The sequence below is a fragment of the Pinus tabuliformis genome, chromosome Q, assembly GCF_031772625.1.
Source record: "Pinus tabuliformis cultivar Carrire ecotype Pingquan chromosome Q, CPIR1, whole genome shotgun sequence".
NCBI lineage: Eukaryota > Viridiplantae > Streptophyta > Pinopsida > Pinales > Pinaceae > Pinus > Pinus tabuliformis.
The window spans coordinates 438,830,798-438,848,491 of NC_142296.1; the positions used below are offsets into that span (position 1 = coordinate 438,830,798).

General features: G+C 38.7%; 1 protein-coding gene across 3 annotated transcripts in view; it reads right to left on the bottom strand.

Moving 5' to 3' along the window:
* LOC149220101 (uncharacterized) overlaps positions 1 to 17,694 on the bottom strand; it is a 492,965-nt gene that overhangs the window by 330,304 nt on the left and 144,967 nt on the right. For all 3 annotated transcript variants that reach the window (XM_089382722.1, XM_089382723.1, XM_089382721.1), the window contains exon 3: positions 3,561 to 3,618. In XM_089382722.1, coding sequence (XP_089238848.1) covers positions 3,561 to 3,618 — 58 coding nt within the window. The remainder of the gene's footprint in view (positions 1 to 3,560; positions 3,619 to 17,694) is intronic.

The following is a 17,694-nucleotide window of genomic DNA, read 5'->3' on the forward strand; positions in this document are numbered from 1 at the left end:
TCAATAGAGCCTCCAAGCATAAAAAAATTCAAGTAGCGAACATGTTGTAGCCACAACTACCAAGTTAAAAGGGCCAAGACTGGCACAGTTAGTTAATGCAAGAATATGCAATCCAACACCAACAAAGATGTTATGATTTAACTTGTGCATATGTTGACCTTTGCTGGTTTTTAAATCAATGCCTTCTATCTCATTTAGAGAGGTATATAAGCAATCAATATGGAAAAATAAAATGGATTGTAGACATGACCCATTAAAAACTGTTGCATCAAGCAAATTGCCGGCAATTATTGGTGCAGTTCCAAAGCACTGTTGAAAGCTAACATTTTGAGGACCTAATCTTACTAATACGGCTAATGTGTCTGTGATAAATGATGTTATTTCAAACCTTCTTTCAACTATTAGCCTGCATGTGTAACCCAATAACTACAATGCTATTATGTGATATTCCTAGTTGATATTAACAGTGATAAACAAAGCAAATACAACACATTCAACACAATAAATTGCACACATGATCAGATAACCAGAAATGCTCCAGAAACACGCCAAAATGGGCCAATTTCATTATATAATAGAGGGAGTACAATATGAAATGGAAGGAATGCACCTGGGCTTGCTCAAGGCAAGCTACAAGCCCCAGGTGATGAATAACAACTACCCAAATGTTGTAGAATGGCTCCCCTCCAAGAAGTTTGTGTTGGCCCTTGTGGAAATACACTGTTGGATGGAAGAATTGAATATTTGACCCACTTCTATTGCTCATAAAATTCTGCAAAATTAGCCCCGGTCTCCTCTCACCAAACCCACAAAAACCCAGAAAGGGTTTGGGCTAATTTCGACCTCCCAGAATTACCCTATTTTGGAGCTACGCCCTCCTAGCCAAAGACTATGTCCCTAGTAGCACAATCTGCTGAAAAATCCTCCTTATTCCTCCCCAAGTTGTTGTAGAAATGCTCCGGGAAATTCCTCCTGAAGCGAGAGAGTGATTCCACCACGAGTTTCAAATGGTTGAGCCCCAACACCACGAAATCTCTATCCAGTGACCCCCTGCGCAGGACCAAAGTTGAAAAATTTGTCTCTTTTAAAGGCAGTCACTCCCAGCTCCAATATTCTCCACAAATGCTGGCCTACTCCTAAAGCAACTTCTCCAAATTTCTCCTCGCAAAACACCCCTAGGAACTCGCTGAAATGAGTGGCACGAAATAGCTTATGCGTCCTCCCTGGAGTACGAATTGGCTAAGGGAATTGGTTGAAGATCACTCAAAGAATACACAAATCCCTCCCTCTATGGTAGTAGAATTACCTCCCTATGGTGGCACTCGAAGTCCACTGAAAGCAGGGCAAGTTCCCCCTTTAGAAAACTATGTGCTAAGCAACATTTGTGACCTAGCTGAACAACTTGAACAACAATGGAAGAGTTGAGTTAACAAAAAGCTGCAATAGCTTCCATCCTCCTATTTATAATTTTCTCCTTGCCTCCTCATGCGGGTCCCTCCATCTAGCATTTCAACCTCCTTTCCTTAGCAATTCGAATTTCTCTCCAATGGGTGCATATTTCATGAGGGGGTGGCCCCCACATTCCACTAGCTAAGTGATTTCAACCTCCCCTTCTCCTAAATATTATTTCCAAAAACACATGGGTCCCCCATAATAGCAAAAAATGCAAAATTGTGAATCTTTCTTTAGCCAAAATTATTTTAGGAAGGGATATTACATATTAGACAACATATCAAGTTTACCTTTTAAGGTAGAATGAAAATCTAAGTTGCTTACAATTTACTTTTTAACATCCTAAACAATGTCATAGGGTCTCAACAATGCATTGATCACTAGATTTTCCATATAATCTGCAGCAGAACTTCCTAACCGAAGTTCATTTTCGCTACACAAGAAACCATGATCTTCTTCACATAGACCAACAAGGTCAACAACCTTTGGAATTGGATTATCAAATCATACATCAAGTTTAGATGACCCATTCTCTTCAAAAGTCACCAACACTTTCCCTTAGGAGCCATAATATGGACCTATCTTTGTACTGAATAGTTGTTGATTTTTGCAATCCCATACTTCCATTCTCCAAAATGCTTCAAAATGAGAAATGTTGCAACTCAAATTCACCCCACCTCATGCACAACTCTTGTTGTTGCATGTAGCATTGGCCCAGAACACTAATTCTAACCTTCTCTTGAAAATCCCATAGCACTCACAATAGGTGTAGCTTTTGGGCACATTAGAATTTCCCGTGGGATATATGTGGGAGCCTATGAATATCATACCCCACACTTACATGGTATAGGAGAATTATAATTATCCTCATCACATTTGCTTACAACATTTTCTAACCATTGTTGCAATATCTTTCTTCAAAGACATTTATAAAGGCTACAAACTATTTATGGTCATTTTACATTTGAAACACTATTAAATCATATCCTTAATCTTCTAATGAGGATGCACCATGACCATGTCATGATAAGATTCCATTTACAAGACTTACATACTCAATCTTACATTCTTTGCTTGAAAATATCCAATGAATCCTATAGAGCTTTGATTTCCATTTGTAACAACATGGAAGCTTTTGCTCATAAACAAGTATACTTTAATCCTTAAAAATAGATGAACCCAAATAATAGTAGGATTCAAGATTTCACATGGAGGGGAAACATATATTTGGTTATTCTCATCTTCAAAGGATTTTTTCCCAGTATCTACAACAGTCTTCTATAATAGGAAATCATTTTTCCCATTAAGATGTATTTTGAATGGTCGTATTGATGATGTGACATTGTAATAATTTGTGGAAGATTCTTTAAATATAACTTCAAGGATGAATATTTCTATGAGATGGATAAATATTATTCTCTCTCTCTCTCTCTCTCTATATATATATATATAGTTAGTTAGTTAGTTTTACTATGGTGTAATATTTCAGAATGAGAAATGAAAAATACCCCATGATTTTAGCAATTATATTTCAATCTCTTCATTTCACCACTTGTATATTTATTTTCCCACGATCCTAGGATTATCACCTAGTTAGGCATGAAAGAAAATACCCCAAGAATAGCCACAAAATCACATGAATTATGTAGAAAATAGGGTAATATATTATATTATGTATGTCTTATTTTCCATTTCATTTATTTATATTTAACATTATAAAATGAGGTACAAGATTTCTCCTTCTAATAACAATAGGATAAAGTAATTTATAATGCAATAATTCCATATCTAGTTCATGATTGATTTGGATATTTAACTGAATATAGATGATGTTGTTAAAGATGCATGTTACTAACCAAATTTTCATTAATAACCATTTTATAAGTCTTGATAGGCCTATTATATAGTTCATCCATGCACAAACCTAATGATATGTGTCCTTAAATTAACTTTTTATTTTATCATCAATAAATGTTCCATGGATGAATAAGTAATGAGATTTTGCGTTTCAACATGACATAAAAAACCATATACCTTTGGATTATACTTTCTAAAAAAACTTTTCATATACTAAAACATATAATGAATACAAATGTGAATTTACATACTGAGATAACTTCCTTCCAAGTCAGCAAATGCCAATAAAGTATACCAATACCAAGGAACCTGCACAGGCCAAAAGATTGGATTGGAAAACTAAGCTATGATGACAATTTATCAAGAAACATATCTTAAATTGTTAATGTGTATAGTGTTCAACTTCAAAACAATAAATGATAGAAAATTCACACCTCATGAAAGTTTCAAATTGATGGGATTTTACAAACTAAGCTATGATGGATATCTATCAAGAAAATACATAGGTAGAACTAGTAATGAGTATTATTATAAATGTCCAAAACAATTATAAATGAAAGAAATACCAGTGATGAAATTTTATAAACTAAGTTATGATGATAATTTATGAAACTGCATATATAAAATTGTGTGACTATATATTTTTTAGGTTAAAAAAACAATAAATTAAAGAAAAATTACACCCCATCAAGGTTTTTAAAGGTGAAATTGTCCCATTCCTTTACCTTTGTCACATTTATATAATACAAAACTTTCTATCCCAAAAGGTTAGTTCAAGTGATTTGACTTGCCATTCCAAATTTGTAAATGCCAAAGGAAGTGGAATTTACCCTAGATGTCATTCATGGAATGCGGGGAAACACATGTATGGTTTCCCCAAAGAAGTAATCCATGGAAAAAATATAAAACAATTTTTTTATAATGTTATGTTGTCTAATATTTATTTAATATAATATTTTATCTAGACTAATATTACCTACTATTGGTCTACGGGGTCTTGGATAGACGGTGATTGGGTGCTTTGTTAAGGCACCCCTTGATGTGAAGTCACAGGTTCAATTCCCCACCCCAATCGGGGTGATATATTAGACATGTTGAAAATGTAGTCCTACCAAGCTTACAAAAAAAAAATATTACCTAGTATTGACTAGCTATTATGCATGTGCATTTAATAGTTTGGATGTGTATAATGTTGTACTAACTAATTAGAATTCATGCAAGGAGTGTTCCTATCTTATTTCATCAAAATTACAAGCAATAAATATACAAAACTATTTTTAAAATCTTCCATCTTTAACATAAACATTTACTAGGTTGATAAATGTTGTGCCTTGAGTAAATGGATGAGGGTTTATGGTTTACGATATCATAAGAATTTCCAATTCAGATTTTTTGTCACACTAAATCCATTAGCCATATATTGGAATTTACTACTTAGGTCCAATATGGCCCACATACTAGTGTATTTATCAACTCTCCTATCCTACCGTAATGAAAGTAGGGGGTCACTATAATGGGCACCCTATTGCCAAACAATGACATTTTTGGAAGCTCTCAAGGAACAACCATGCAAAGAGGATGAGCTAAGAATCATTGTGTGAATGAATAATTTGATGAGGACTTGCCTAAACATTATCCACTAAGTATTGAAATTCCTTTTGATAAATTACCTAATAATGATATTAATTAGGAATATGTTGTTTTCTATGAAAATTTGAAAAAACATAACTTGTTAGGATATCATGTTGGTCCTTTTCTACTAGAATCAATGATCAAATATTGGTACAAAAGGTATTGGGAGCCGCGTGGTTGGACTTGCGTAGGAATTCATATCTTTGCCAAAGCCTTTCCTAAAATTTCTTTTACAGATGAGATACATCATGAAATGGTATCCGACAATGCATAGATGTGTCAAAATACCATGTACCTTTACCCTTTTTGAAATGATAGTTCTTATATTAAGAAGAAATTTATTTGCATATTTTTTTTTAAGTAAAAATGGAAGGGTATATACAATGCCACTCATGTCCTCCTCCTTAATGCTACTAACATAGAAATAAGGTATGAATATGAATCTAGCTCTAACATATTTGCATCTTTGGTAAGAAGAAATGCATTAAGAAATGGTTTCATGAATATCTCATCCCTCCACATATGAATAAAAGTATACAAACTATTGACCTCCTTATAAAAAACACAATGTATTTTCCAAAGGATAAATACTGAAAAAAAAACCTCATATAGTGCCAAATTCCACTAAAACAAGAGAGAGTGGAATATCTAGAGTCACCAAACATAATTGCACAATATTGAAATCTCCATTCAAGAAGAGTCAAATGTTTCATTTGCATGTGATCTTGACAACTCCTTGTGAATTGGCAATACCTCAACATATGCTTCATTATTTTGTAGTGGTTTCAAATAAGGCAAAGACGTTAAACAAACCGATTTTCACCAACCAAACCTTAGATGGAAGACCTTCATAGATAACCAAGCAACCAAACACATATAAATTATAAAAGACCCGCATCAAACAAACATTATGCAATTTTTAAATCCATTAACCCTGGACATCCATAAAAACCCACCATGAATTGAGCATAGGGCCAAGCTTGTTGCAATAACATAGATTGGAGTACACCTTCATGAATCATACTAAAGTAGTGGGTGCACAAAAATACAACCTTAATCACAACATATTGGTCCTATCACTACAAAAGCTTGCACTTCTTAAGCCAAATTATCAAAGCTCAAGTGAAAAACCCATTTCACCTCAAAGGGTTCTACTATAATCTCACCAACGCTCTTCTCATTTTTTTCTGACTATCCTTTAGCTCAAGGGAGGTTATCCATAGGATAGGATTGTTATGACTTTGGTAAATCCAAGATTTGAGTTCAAAGGGAAGCTCCAAAAACACATACAATCAAGGGATTAGACAATTTGGGATTATCAAACTCAACTAATTGTGAAGTTCATCCAAGATAGAAAGCATAAATAATTTCCATAGTGATAACCAAAACCAAAAGATCCATTGATTCCAACCCAATTCTTCTGATGTTCCCCAAAATTAATATATATGTTTCATTTTTATTTCTTACTTGAATATGTAGGCCAATGGGTTTTACTCTTTATTATATGTTAAAAGTCGTTCTTTTGCGTGAAACCCTATAGACTAGTGAATAAACAATGATTGGCTACTCACAACATAATTTGGTTCTTCAATCCAACTGACTCGTTATTGAACCTCACTACTCATGACCAATGAAAATGGGTTAATTAAAGGGATAATGGAAAATTGTCATGCTTTTTCTAGGCCCAACATAAAACCTTGCTTGACCAAGTAAGTATGTTGTAATGCTAGTAACATAAAAGAGGGGTTCACGTCAGAGGGAGGTAGAGCAATGGAAACATCTTCATATGGGGTTTTTAGCTAGGGTTTGTAGGGTTTTTTAATCCTTTCTACTAGTATGACTAGTTTTTCCCCATTCTTGTATGTTTATGGTTTTTTAAGGGTTTAAACCAATTTTTTTTTTATTGTTTTTGTTGCTTTTACGTGGCTGAATCTTGTGATTGTTAGTTTATTTTCCTAGTGGTGACTTTTAAATGGGGTTTTTTTTACCGTGCTTGCGGATTCTCTGGGTTCTTGGGTCTAGATATGTTGGTTGTCACTGACTTGGTGGGAATATAAGTGGTCCTTTTGGCTTATGTGGAGGTTGTGGATTATGATATGGTGAGCCCTATTAGGGGTTCCTCTCAAGAAGTGCAGTGGCTACAAGCGGGGGTTTCATACAGTCCTCTGGGTTGTGGGTGCAGGTTTGAACCCCATGAATGGGTTAAATTGGAACCCTAGTTGCGTGGTTTCCAAGGTGTTAATTTTCCACTATTCTATGCGTAGTACAATCACTTAATGCAATTATTTCTTCAGTTAGCAATCACTTAAAAATAAATAAAATAAAAAATCTTCCAATGACAGAAAGAAATTCTAGATAGAATTGCAAATCCAATATTCAATAGAAGACAACTAAGAGAAATGATAAGAGACACAATATCTGGTTAAAGACCAGGGAAAAAAACCCCACGAAGCGGAAAACCCTTTCAAACTCTTCTTTATTAGATTGTCATCAAATGTTTCACAGAGAGATACAATGTTCCAATTCAACAATAAAGAGTCAAAGTCAATTCTTTGACTTATCCAATAATTCACTAACCAATATCCAAGAGATGAGCCCAAAAGTAAAATTTGGTCAAATTCAACAATAGTTAAAAGCAACAAATCATGCCCTAACCAGTAAAAGTTTACTTGTAAATAATCTCCAAAAATTTTGGTCCTGGCAGTAGAAAACTCGACCTCTTTTGTTGGTCAAAGTTAATTCAAAACAGTCCCAAAACAACTTAGTCAAAGGAGAGAGAATCCCTGCGGTCAACTTCAGATTTCTGTGGTCAAAGTCAATTGTCATCAGTAGTCAAAGTAGCCCAGAAAATTTCAGTTCCTCCACAGAAAAACTCGGCCTCCTAAGATAAAAAATTTCCAAGTCAAAGTGAGTCAAATGCCAAGTCAAACTTGGTCAATGGTTGTTCAAACAAAAGTTAACACAAAAATTTCAGAATGCCCTTCTTCCCTTCACATGTGTGAGCTCGACTTCCTTGATTACAGACTTGTACAAACCAATCACAAGAGGAGAGAGAAGAGAAGATGCATTGGTGTGATTTCCAAATGAGGTTGTCTTGATGTCTATTTATATGCTTCTTTGGAGACCCAATTATGACTTTAGGCCAACTTGTACTTTTGTGAACTTGTGGGTTTTCCACTAAAAATAATATTTTTCCTTGACTAAATTAAATTCTTCCAAGGGAAAGTAGGGGTCTCTCTTGACGAGGAAGGTTGTCCAAAGGAGGGAATTTGTCCCTAAGCTGCCAAATTATCAGCCCCTCTCAGCTAGGGAGAAATTTCCAACTTGCATCAAGAATATCGTCATCTCAAATCAAATCATATCTCGTCTCTTCTCATCTTTTCTCATCTCTGCTCATCTCTTGAACACTCTTGAATCTAAAGAAGAAGAATTTTTCATCATAGGGGAGCTCAAGCTACCACCCTCTATCCAAGGACAATAGGTGAGATCTACTTAAGGGTAAGGATCACACTCTATCCTATTGACCAGTGAAAATAGGTGAGATTGACTCAAAGATCACACTTTATCCTATCATCTAATGACAATAGGGAAGATCGACTTAGGGGTCACACTTTATCCTATTGTTTGTTGATCTTCCCATATAGACCCTTAAGATTCAAGTGGTAGAATGTTTGCATCTCTTCACTTGAAAATATACGACTTACCATTAAATGGTAAGGATCACACCCTATCTCAATCACCTCAACCCATTGGCCAAATGGGGAGGAACAATCCCAACAAGCCTAGCTTGTGGGTAGGATGCCAACTGCAGTATACTCTATCGAGTCCTAGACTTGATGGTAGGGGAGATACCAACTTTTCATAAATGACAAGGATTACATACATACACCCTACAGTGAAAATAGGCGAGATCGACTTACCACGGGGGTAAGGATCACACCCTATCTTATTTTCAAGAGTTCCCTCAACTCCATGAGCTCTCCAGATCAATTCCTCTCCCTGTGAGCTCAAATAGGGGGGAAGATCATAACTCAATGTTCTTGATTAGGACCCTTGCCTTAGAGGGTCACCTCTATTAGTCAATGCTTCTCTCTGAAGACTAAGAACTTCCCTTTCAATAAAGCCTTGGTGAGTATATCTGCTATCTGCTAATCAGTTGAAATGTGATGGAGTCTCACTGCTCCTCTTTGCACCATATCACGAATGTAGTGATACATGATCTCAATATGGTTGGACTTGTTGTGGAACACATGATTCTCTGCTAATCAGATCCCACTCTTGTTGTCACAATATATCATTTTCATATCTAGGACGTGCTCAAACAACTCTCGAAAGAGCTTCCTCAACCATACAACCTTGAAGCTAACCATGCTATTAGTAATATACTCTGCCTCATTCATGCTCAAAGCTATGGATTTTTTCTTCCTACTCATCCAAGATATCATGGAAGAACCCAAACAAAAGTAGCACTCTGATGTGCTCTTCCTATCAATAACATTTCTGGCCCAGTCAACATCAGTGTACCCATGAATTCTCCCTTCATTGGAAGTATATATCAGACCAAGGTTGATTGTTCCATGTAAATATCTCAACACATGCTTGGTAGCAAGCCAGTGTGCATGAAGAGGCTTTGTTATGAATTGACTCAAAGTGTTGGCTGCAAAAAATATGTCCAAACGAATGTTCACTATGAACATCAATGCCCAAATCAATTTTCGATACTCAAAGTTGTTTTCTAAGTCAGGTCTAGCAGCGTATACACATAACTTCTTGAATTTCGTCTCTGTGAGTGTGGCCAAGGACTTACATTCTACCATTCCAAATCTTTCCAACAATTTCACAACATATTTTCCTAGAGAAAGGAAAACTCTCTGTGATTTTTCCATACTTCTAATCCCAAAAAGTAATGCATCAAACCAATATCTTTCATTTCAAATTCTAAAGCCATCCCCCTCTTTCACTCCAGCATCAGAGGCTCACTACCTATCAAGGATACATAGTTAACATATAAAACCAAAATGAGAGGCATACTTTGGACCACTTTGAAGTAGAGTTTTGTGTCAGCATTGCTTATCATGAATCCAAGCTTCACCAGGTAACTATCAATGCAAGCATACCAAGCTATGGGGGTTTGCTTCAAACCATAAAGTTCCTTCTTCAACCTACAAACATGAGTCTTCCTATCTTGTACTTCAAAGCCCAATGGTTTCCCAGCAAAATTATTCCTATATTATGCCATGAAGAAATGCAATCTTCACATCCATCTGGGGAAGGGTCCATCCTTGACTAGTATCAAGGGAAACAATAGACCTAATAGTGGTATAGCGAGAAACAAGTACAAATATATCATCATAGTCTCCTCCCTCTTTCTGGGAAAAAACTATAGTGATGAACCTTGCATTATATTTCTTAATACTTCCAGAAGCTCCATGCTTGATCTTGTACAACCACTTCGAAATCACGATAGACTTTCCTTTGGGTCTCGGAACAACATCCCACACATCATTCTTCATAATAGATTCATATTATTTAACCATGGCATCCTTCCAAACCTACTCTTTCATTGATTCTTCAAAGGTGGGAGGTTCAGCCTGTATGATGATGCTCATAACTACATCATATCTCTGGTACCAACATGGCTTCTTGATTTCTCTAAAGGTTCCTATGGAAATGGCATGTCTTTCAACATCCTGTAAGGTATCACAAAGCCAAAGGGGTCTCTTCCTGGTAAAGGGATCACATGGAGGACGATCCAAGGTGTCCATAGGCTCCATGGGATCATCAAGAATATCTGGCTCAGGCACAGAAGGGACATCTAAAAGGTCCATGTTATCATCCTTCTTCTCAACCAGAGGAGGAGGAGGAATATCGCTTGCTTTTCCAAGGACAACATATTCATTGAATGCCACATCCTTGCTAAACTCTATATTCCTTTAACTAGGCATGTATATTTTAAAATCTTTAGAATTATCACAATATCCAACAAAAGAACCTTCTTTCCAGTGGCTTCCAACTTTTTCCTCTTGTCCTTCAGCACATGAAAATACACGGGGCAGCCAAATATCCTCAAATGTCCAACATCGGTCTTCACACCCGTGAACACTTCTTCAAGAGTATTTTCACCTAAGGCTTGATGAGGAACCCTAATTTTAACATAGACTATTGTATTTTTGGCTTCTCCCCAAAGGTACTTCGATGGTTTTTGATCATGCAACATGGCTCGAGCAACTTCCATGTTATACATGTTCTTTCTTTGAGCTACACCATTTTGGTCGATATTATAGGGTACGGTGGTCTCCTTCTTAATTCCAACCTTCTTGCCAAAGTCAATGAACTCATTAGAAGTATATTCTCCACCATTGTCATACCTGAAGACCTTGATCCTTTTCCTTGTTTGATTCTCTATTAGTGCCTTGAAGTTCTAGAACATATCAAATGTTTCATCCTTATGCTTCAGGTAGAATATCCTTGTCTTTTAGGAGAAGTCATCCACAAATATTATATATTATAGATAGCCACCCAGAGATTTTATCAGCATGGGATGACGTAGATTAGACTTGATGAGTTGAAGAATATCACTAGTCTTTCTTTTGCTGGAGGGGAATGACCCCCTTGAATTATTTCCACTGGCACATCCTAAACATACTCCATCATGGCTAGTTTGAACTTCAGGCATCCCATAAACTATCCTTCTAACTTTGGGAAGGGCTTCATAATGTAGATGTGCAAACCTTTGGTGCCATAATTCACTTTGATGATGTTGTCATGTAGCATAGCTCGCAGTGGTCTTCCATTGAATCTATAGAGTTCTTCAATTCAAGATCCCAAGGTGAATGAATCCCTCATGCGAGATTCCATAGGCTAGGTGAGGACCCTTCCTCTTATGAAGGAAACTCTCATCCCTTTGTCTTTCAAGGAAGATATAGATACCAAGTTCTTCTTTAATCCAAAAACATACATAAAATCATGAAGAAGCACAGTTTCCCCATAATTGAAATGAGATTTTCCAGAACCAAAGCCCTTCACTGGATATGTAAAGTTGTCCCAAAGAATGATCTTTAGATTAGTTTCCCACTCAACCATATTTGGGAGGACTTCTTGATACCCATAGAAACGTCTAGAAGCCCCACTGTCTACCAACCAACTATCACATGAATTTGGAGTAGAGGAACTAGAAAGGCCAGAAATAATAATATATTTAGATTGGGTGGCAGCTACATTATTTCCACACCTAGAGTTCCTTGATCTCTTTTGAGGATGATGGCCTTCTTCACGATCATCAAGAGCATCTCTTCTTCTTCTATCATCTCTTATTCTTCTATCATCTCCTCTTCTTTTTTCATTGAACTTGTTGTTGTTGAAGCCACGATTATTGTTGTAGTTGGATCTGTTAGTTCTGCTACATGTTTGAGCATTTTTGAGGGTCAATGATAGCTTGGCAGCGTTGTTGGTGCTTGAAGGAGCTCGCAGCGGTCTTTTCACTTTATCCTCCTTCAATTTTGTGTAAACTCTTAGCCCTATGTCTCTCTGTTTTCCTCCTGGAACTTCTTCATTTCTCGCCTTATCCATATTCCTCTGCTTAATTCCTTTTTACCCCTCAGCCTCTGTTTTATCTTTATAACTTTGCAATCTCGTTTTTCTTCTGGCCCCTGAGCACTAAACTGCAGTCTCCATATAACCTAATCATATAGCTTGGCGCTCTCATATAACCCTCCCTCGATCTACACCGTCGATCGCCCACAATCTAACGATCAATTCTCATTTGCCCGCGCAAGTTAAACCTCTCGCATGTTTCCCGCCATCTCACTGTCCATCGGAGATCCGACGGTAGTCGCTTTCCCTCTTCGTGCGTCCTGCCCGCCCGTTAACCCGCGGGGGCGGCGGTTTCGGGCTGCCACACGACGTTCTATTGTTGGATCGTGGTAGTCTATACGGAAACCGCCGACCCCCGGAAGGCGGTGTGGGGAATACTGCCCGCCTCCCAAAACCGTCCTCCCGCCCGTTAACGACCATGCTTCTTCTACGTGCGATCGTCATTGGATCTGCCGCATCCAGATTCGATGGCCCTCATTGCATCTTCTTTGTCAACTCTCGATAGCATCCAGGATCTAATCTCCACCGTTCATCCTCGCGATCTGACGACCCATATTTGATTCCTGCTTCCTCTCCGATAGCTTATGCAAAGCGTTTCCCGCCGTCGATCCACACGATCCGATGGTTGATTGTTCTCCTCCTGTGCACGCCTCTGCCATGAAATCTTCATTCCTCTGACTGTCTTGAGCTCCCAAAGGAGAAATCAAACGATCAATTACCTGTACCTGCACAATTAAAGCTTCAACAACTGCAATTAATCAACAGAATGGCCTAAGGACAAATAGGACTGCCTCGAGCAGTTAAAAGCAGTCAAAGGTTATGGTTTCATTCATATTTTACTGCACCTGTTCAGGAAGGACCACAGAGCACCAGAAATATCAAATTCATTCATTAAAGCAGACAGACCATAGCAGAGCCCCATATCTAAATTGTAAATGTGGTTGGTGGTCAGTTAAGACACCTCCACGCTTAGTAGCAGAGATATTTTGTAATCGACCTCTATAAATGTCCAGAAGACAGAATGTAATAGGTTGATGAGTGTTATTCTGTTGTAAGCTTCAACTTCTAGAGACTGTAACTACTTTGTAACCTGCAGCGTCTGGTCTTCATTTCCAGCTAATGCAAGCTTATTTTGCTGTTAATTGCTCACTATCCACTTCTTCTTCTTGTTCCAGGTTGTGCCTGTTTTCTATTTATTCATGTGCTATTAATGTTTAGCATTTGAGGGGCTGTCATCCCACCTCTGTGTTAGGATTTAGCATGTATCATTGAATTTGTTTGCAGGTTTCTGTTGTTTTAATGCCAGAGAGCTATCATCCTGTCTGTGTATTAGAAAAACAGATTTACAGACCTTTTAACTGGTTGCAGCTGGCCATCACAGGGTCCTGTGCATCTGCTGGTGTGATCAGTGTTCTCCATCATCACATTTTCTTTAAAACTGTGAGTAATTGGTGGTCTAAAGCCTTGTAGTCTGGGGGTGTTCACCCATGTCTGGGGTCAATCATAGTAGAAGTGGTTATCTGGCTTGAACATGCAACATTTCTTTCATTCATCCACCATTTATCCAACATTTTTGTTGAGTTTGTAATGTTCCCGAGCATCTCTAAGATACAACCTAGAAGATTTTCTTGGGGTGATAACATTAATTGGTGTTGTTGCAAGGGAGAGGAGAATTGAAGCTCAGCTTCCCTGGGAGAACGACACAGCTTCAAGCTTTGATGACAGACAAGGTTTGAACACAGTTTCTGGTTGTAATCATCTGTCTGGCGACTCCACTGGTGGAAGACCATTATTTGGCAACTCCACATTGCAGTTCTGGCGCAGTTGGTGAGCCATGCTCACAGAAATCCTTAGAAGCCATCAGCTGAACCATTGCTTGATCCTGAGAAGATCATTCAGCAGAAGAAAATATCACAGTAAGGAGCACCAGAATCAGGTAAGCCTTGGGATTTTTTTATGTATCTCTGCTAGTGTAGAAATACCTTCAGAGATTCATACAGCTCCTTAGTCATTCATTTCCTTTTCGGACCTCAGTTGAAAGAAGCATCCATGTTGTCCATTATATTCCTCTATTTTTGTCATACTCTTCATTGATTCATACCAATCAGACCACCAGTATCCTTTTACTCTACCTCAGTCATGGCAAACCAGCAAGCCCTCACAAAGATAGAACAAATAGTTGCTGCTAGGTATGGACCCCTGGTCTTGCCTACCCCTTTGAATGCCATGCATGCAGGAGATTATCAAGAGTTTATGCCTAAGTTTACTGGTGCAGAAGGAGTAACAACTGAAGAGCATTTAGAAGCCTTTTATAGCTATGCTGATAACCTGGATATCGATGGAGAGGATGTCTGGATGAGGGTTTTTGTTCAAAGCCTAGATGGGGAGGCTAGAAAATGGTTTAGAGATTTACCCCCTAGGTCTATTGCAGACATTGAGGCTCTAGATGATGTATTTTTAAAGCACTGGGGAAATAATAAAGATCTGATCTTTTATCATGATGAATTTGGGAACTTGCAGAGAGAAGATGGTGAGTTGCTATCTGAATTTAACATTAGATTTAATTATTTGTACAGCAGAATACCAGCTGAAATAAAACCCACCCCTACTTCTGCCATGATTACTTATTCTAATGCCTTTGATTCTCAGTTCTGCTTGCTGTTAAGAGAAAGAAGATCTGCTTCTTTGGCTGATATGCAAGCTGCAGCCTTTGAAGTAGAAGCAAATAGTATTGCTGCAGAGAGACTTGAAGGTGATGCCGAGAGGAGAAGGCAGGGAGGTGAATCCTCTTCATCCTATGATTCTGAAATAGATGAATTGGCTAGGATGATAGAGCTATTGACCTCTGAAGTTTCCAAATTAAAAGTTGAGCAGTATTCTGAGGAAGCAGGAGCTCATTGTTCCATTTCTTTTCCAGCTCCAAATCCATATAGAGGAGCAAATGAGCATTTTCATATTTTGCAAAGAAATAAGATTACAAATGAAGACAAAGCGGTGAGGCCCCTTTTACAGATTATAGTCATGGAATGTGCGCAGCATGAGGAGGAGGTCCATGTTTTGGAAGGTGCTCCTTTCTTAACCCGGGCTGCTTATGAGAAAGCAATATCCAATGGCACTGCTAAGCAATTTGTTGTAGTTGCAGAACAACAAGTTGACCAGCAAAGGCAACCAGCAGCAGATCCCTTCCTTCAAGAATTCGAGCCTAAGGCCAACGCATCTTCTAATGGCTATGCAGATCTGCCAATTTTCCAGCCTGCTTTCATCCCCAGCCCAGTAATCAAGAAACGAGAAGAAAGCTCCCCATCATCTTTTGTCCCTCTGTCTACTCAAAAAACAATCCCTCCAAGTTGCCACTTAAACACTGAGGCAGAACAAAATTCAATGCTCAAGGTTGAAGCTGATCATCTCAGTCTTGATTTTTTGATGTCTGCTCAGGTGGCCTCCACATAGATCTAAAAGGCAGCTCATCAGATGACAGAGGAAGAGGAGGCACAATATTGGAATCCCTCCTTGGATGAGGATTGTTCAAAGCAAGATGAAGGAGCAGAAAATGTCTTTGTATCCCCTGCACAAGAATACAATGGTGCATCTTTCTTATTAGTTGTGCATACTACAAAAGACACAGACAAGTACACAGAAACAGTGGTTATTCAGCAGGTGTACAAAGGCTCCTGTAAACAACATCCAAGGAGGAGAATACACAAAGAGGGAATGGAATTTGATCCCTATCTACCCATCAAGCTCAAATGTCCTAAACTCTTCGAGGTAGAGGATCAAATAAATCCGGTCTTGCTGATCTATGATGAATTGGATGACAGGTAACAATTTTGATGGCCCATCAGTTGGCCAATTTTTGAATATTGATGTTGTTTGAGGCTCTCAAGCCTTAGTGATTGTAATTATGTTCTTTTACAGGTTTCTATGGTAGGCTTAGTTGACTCCATTCCCAATGGATACTAGGCATAGTCTTTTAAAGTTGAGTTTTGTATAAAGGCAGTGGTCTGCAGGTTCTTGAGACCTCACAGGGAGGATCTCATCCGCAGAAGGAGCCAATGTTAGCTCTGCTACATGTTTGAGCATTTTTTAGGGTCAATGACAGCTTGGCAACGTTGTTGGTGCTTGAAGGAGCTCGTAGCGGTCTTTTCACCTTATCCTCCTTCAATTTTGTGTAAACTCTTAGCCCTCTGTCTCTCTGTTTTCCTCCTGAAACTTCTTCATTTCTCGCCTTATCCATATTCCTCTGCTTAATTCCTTTTTACCCCTCGGCTTCTGTTTTATCTTTATAACTCTGCAATCCCGTTTTTCTTTTGGCCCCCGAGCACTAAACTGCAGTCTCCATATAACCTAATAATATAGCTTGGCGCTCTCATATAACCCTCCCTCGATCTGCACCATCGATCGCCCATGATCTAACGGTCAATTCTCATTTGCCCGTGCAAGTTAAACCTCTCGCATGTTTCCCGCCATCTCACCATCCATCGGAGATCCGATGGTGGTCGCTTTCCCCCTTCGTGCGTCCTGCCCGCCCGTTAACCTGCAGGGGCGGCGGTTTCGGGCTGCCACGCGAAGTTCTATTTTTGGATCGCGGTAGTCTATACGGAAACTGCCAAGCCCCGGAAGGCAGTGCGGGGAATACCGCCCGCCTCCCAAAACCGTCCTCCCGCCCGTTAACGACTGTGCTTCTTCTGCGTGCGATCGCCGTCAGATCTACCGCGTCCAGATCCGACGGCCCTCATTGCATCTTCTTTGTCAACTCCCGATAGCCTCCAGGATCTAATCTCCGCCGTTCATCCTCGTGATCCGACGGCCCATATTTGATTCCTATTTCCTCTCCGATAGCTTATGCAAAGCGTTTCCCGCTGTCGATCCACATGATCCGACGGTTGATTGTTCTCCTCCTGTGCACGCCTCCGCCATGAAATCTTCATTCCTCTGACTGTCTTGAGCTCCCAAAGGAGAAAGCAAACGATCAATTACCTGTACCTGCACAACTAAAGCTTCAAAAACTGCAATTAATCAACAAAATGGCCTAAGGACAAATAGGACTGCCTCGAGCAGTTAAAAGCAGTCGAAGGTTATGGTTTCATTCATATTTTACTGCACCTATTCAGGAAGGACCACAGAGCACCAGAAAGATCAAATTCATCCATTAAAGCAGTC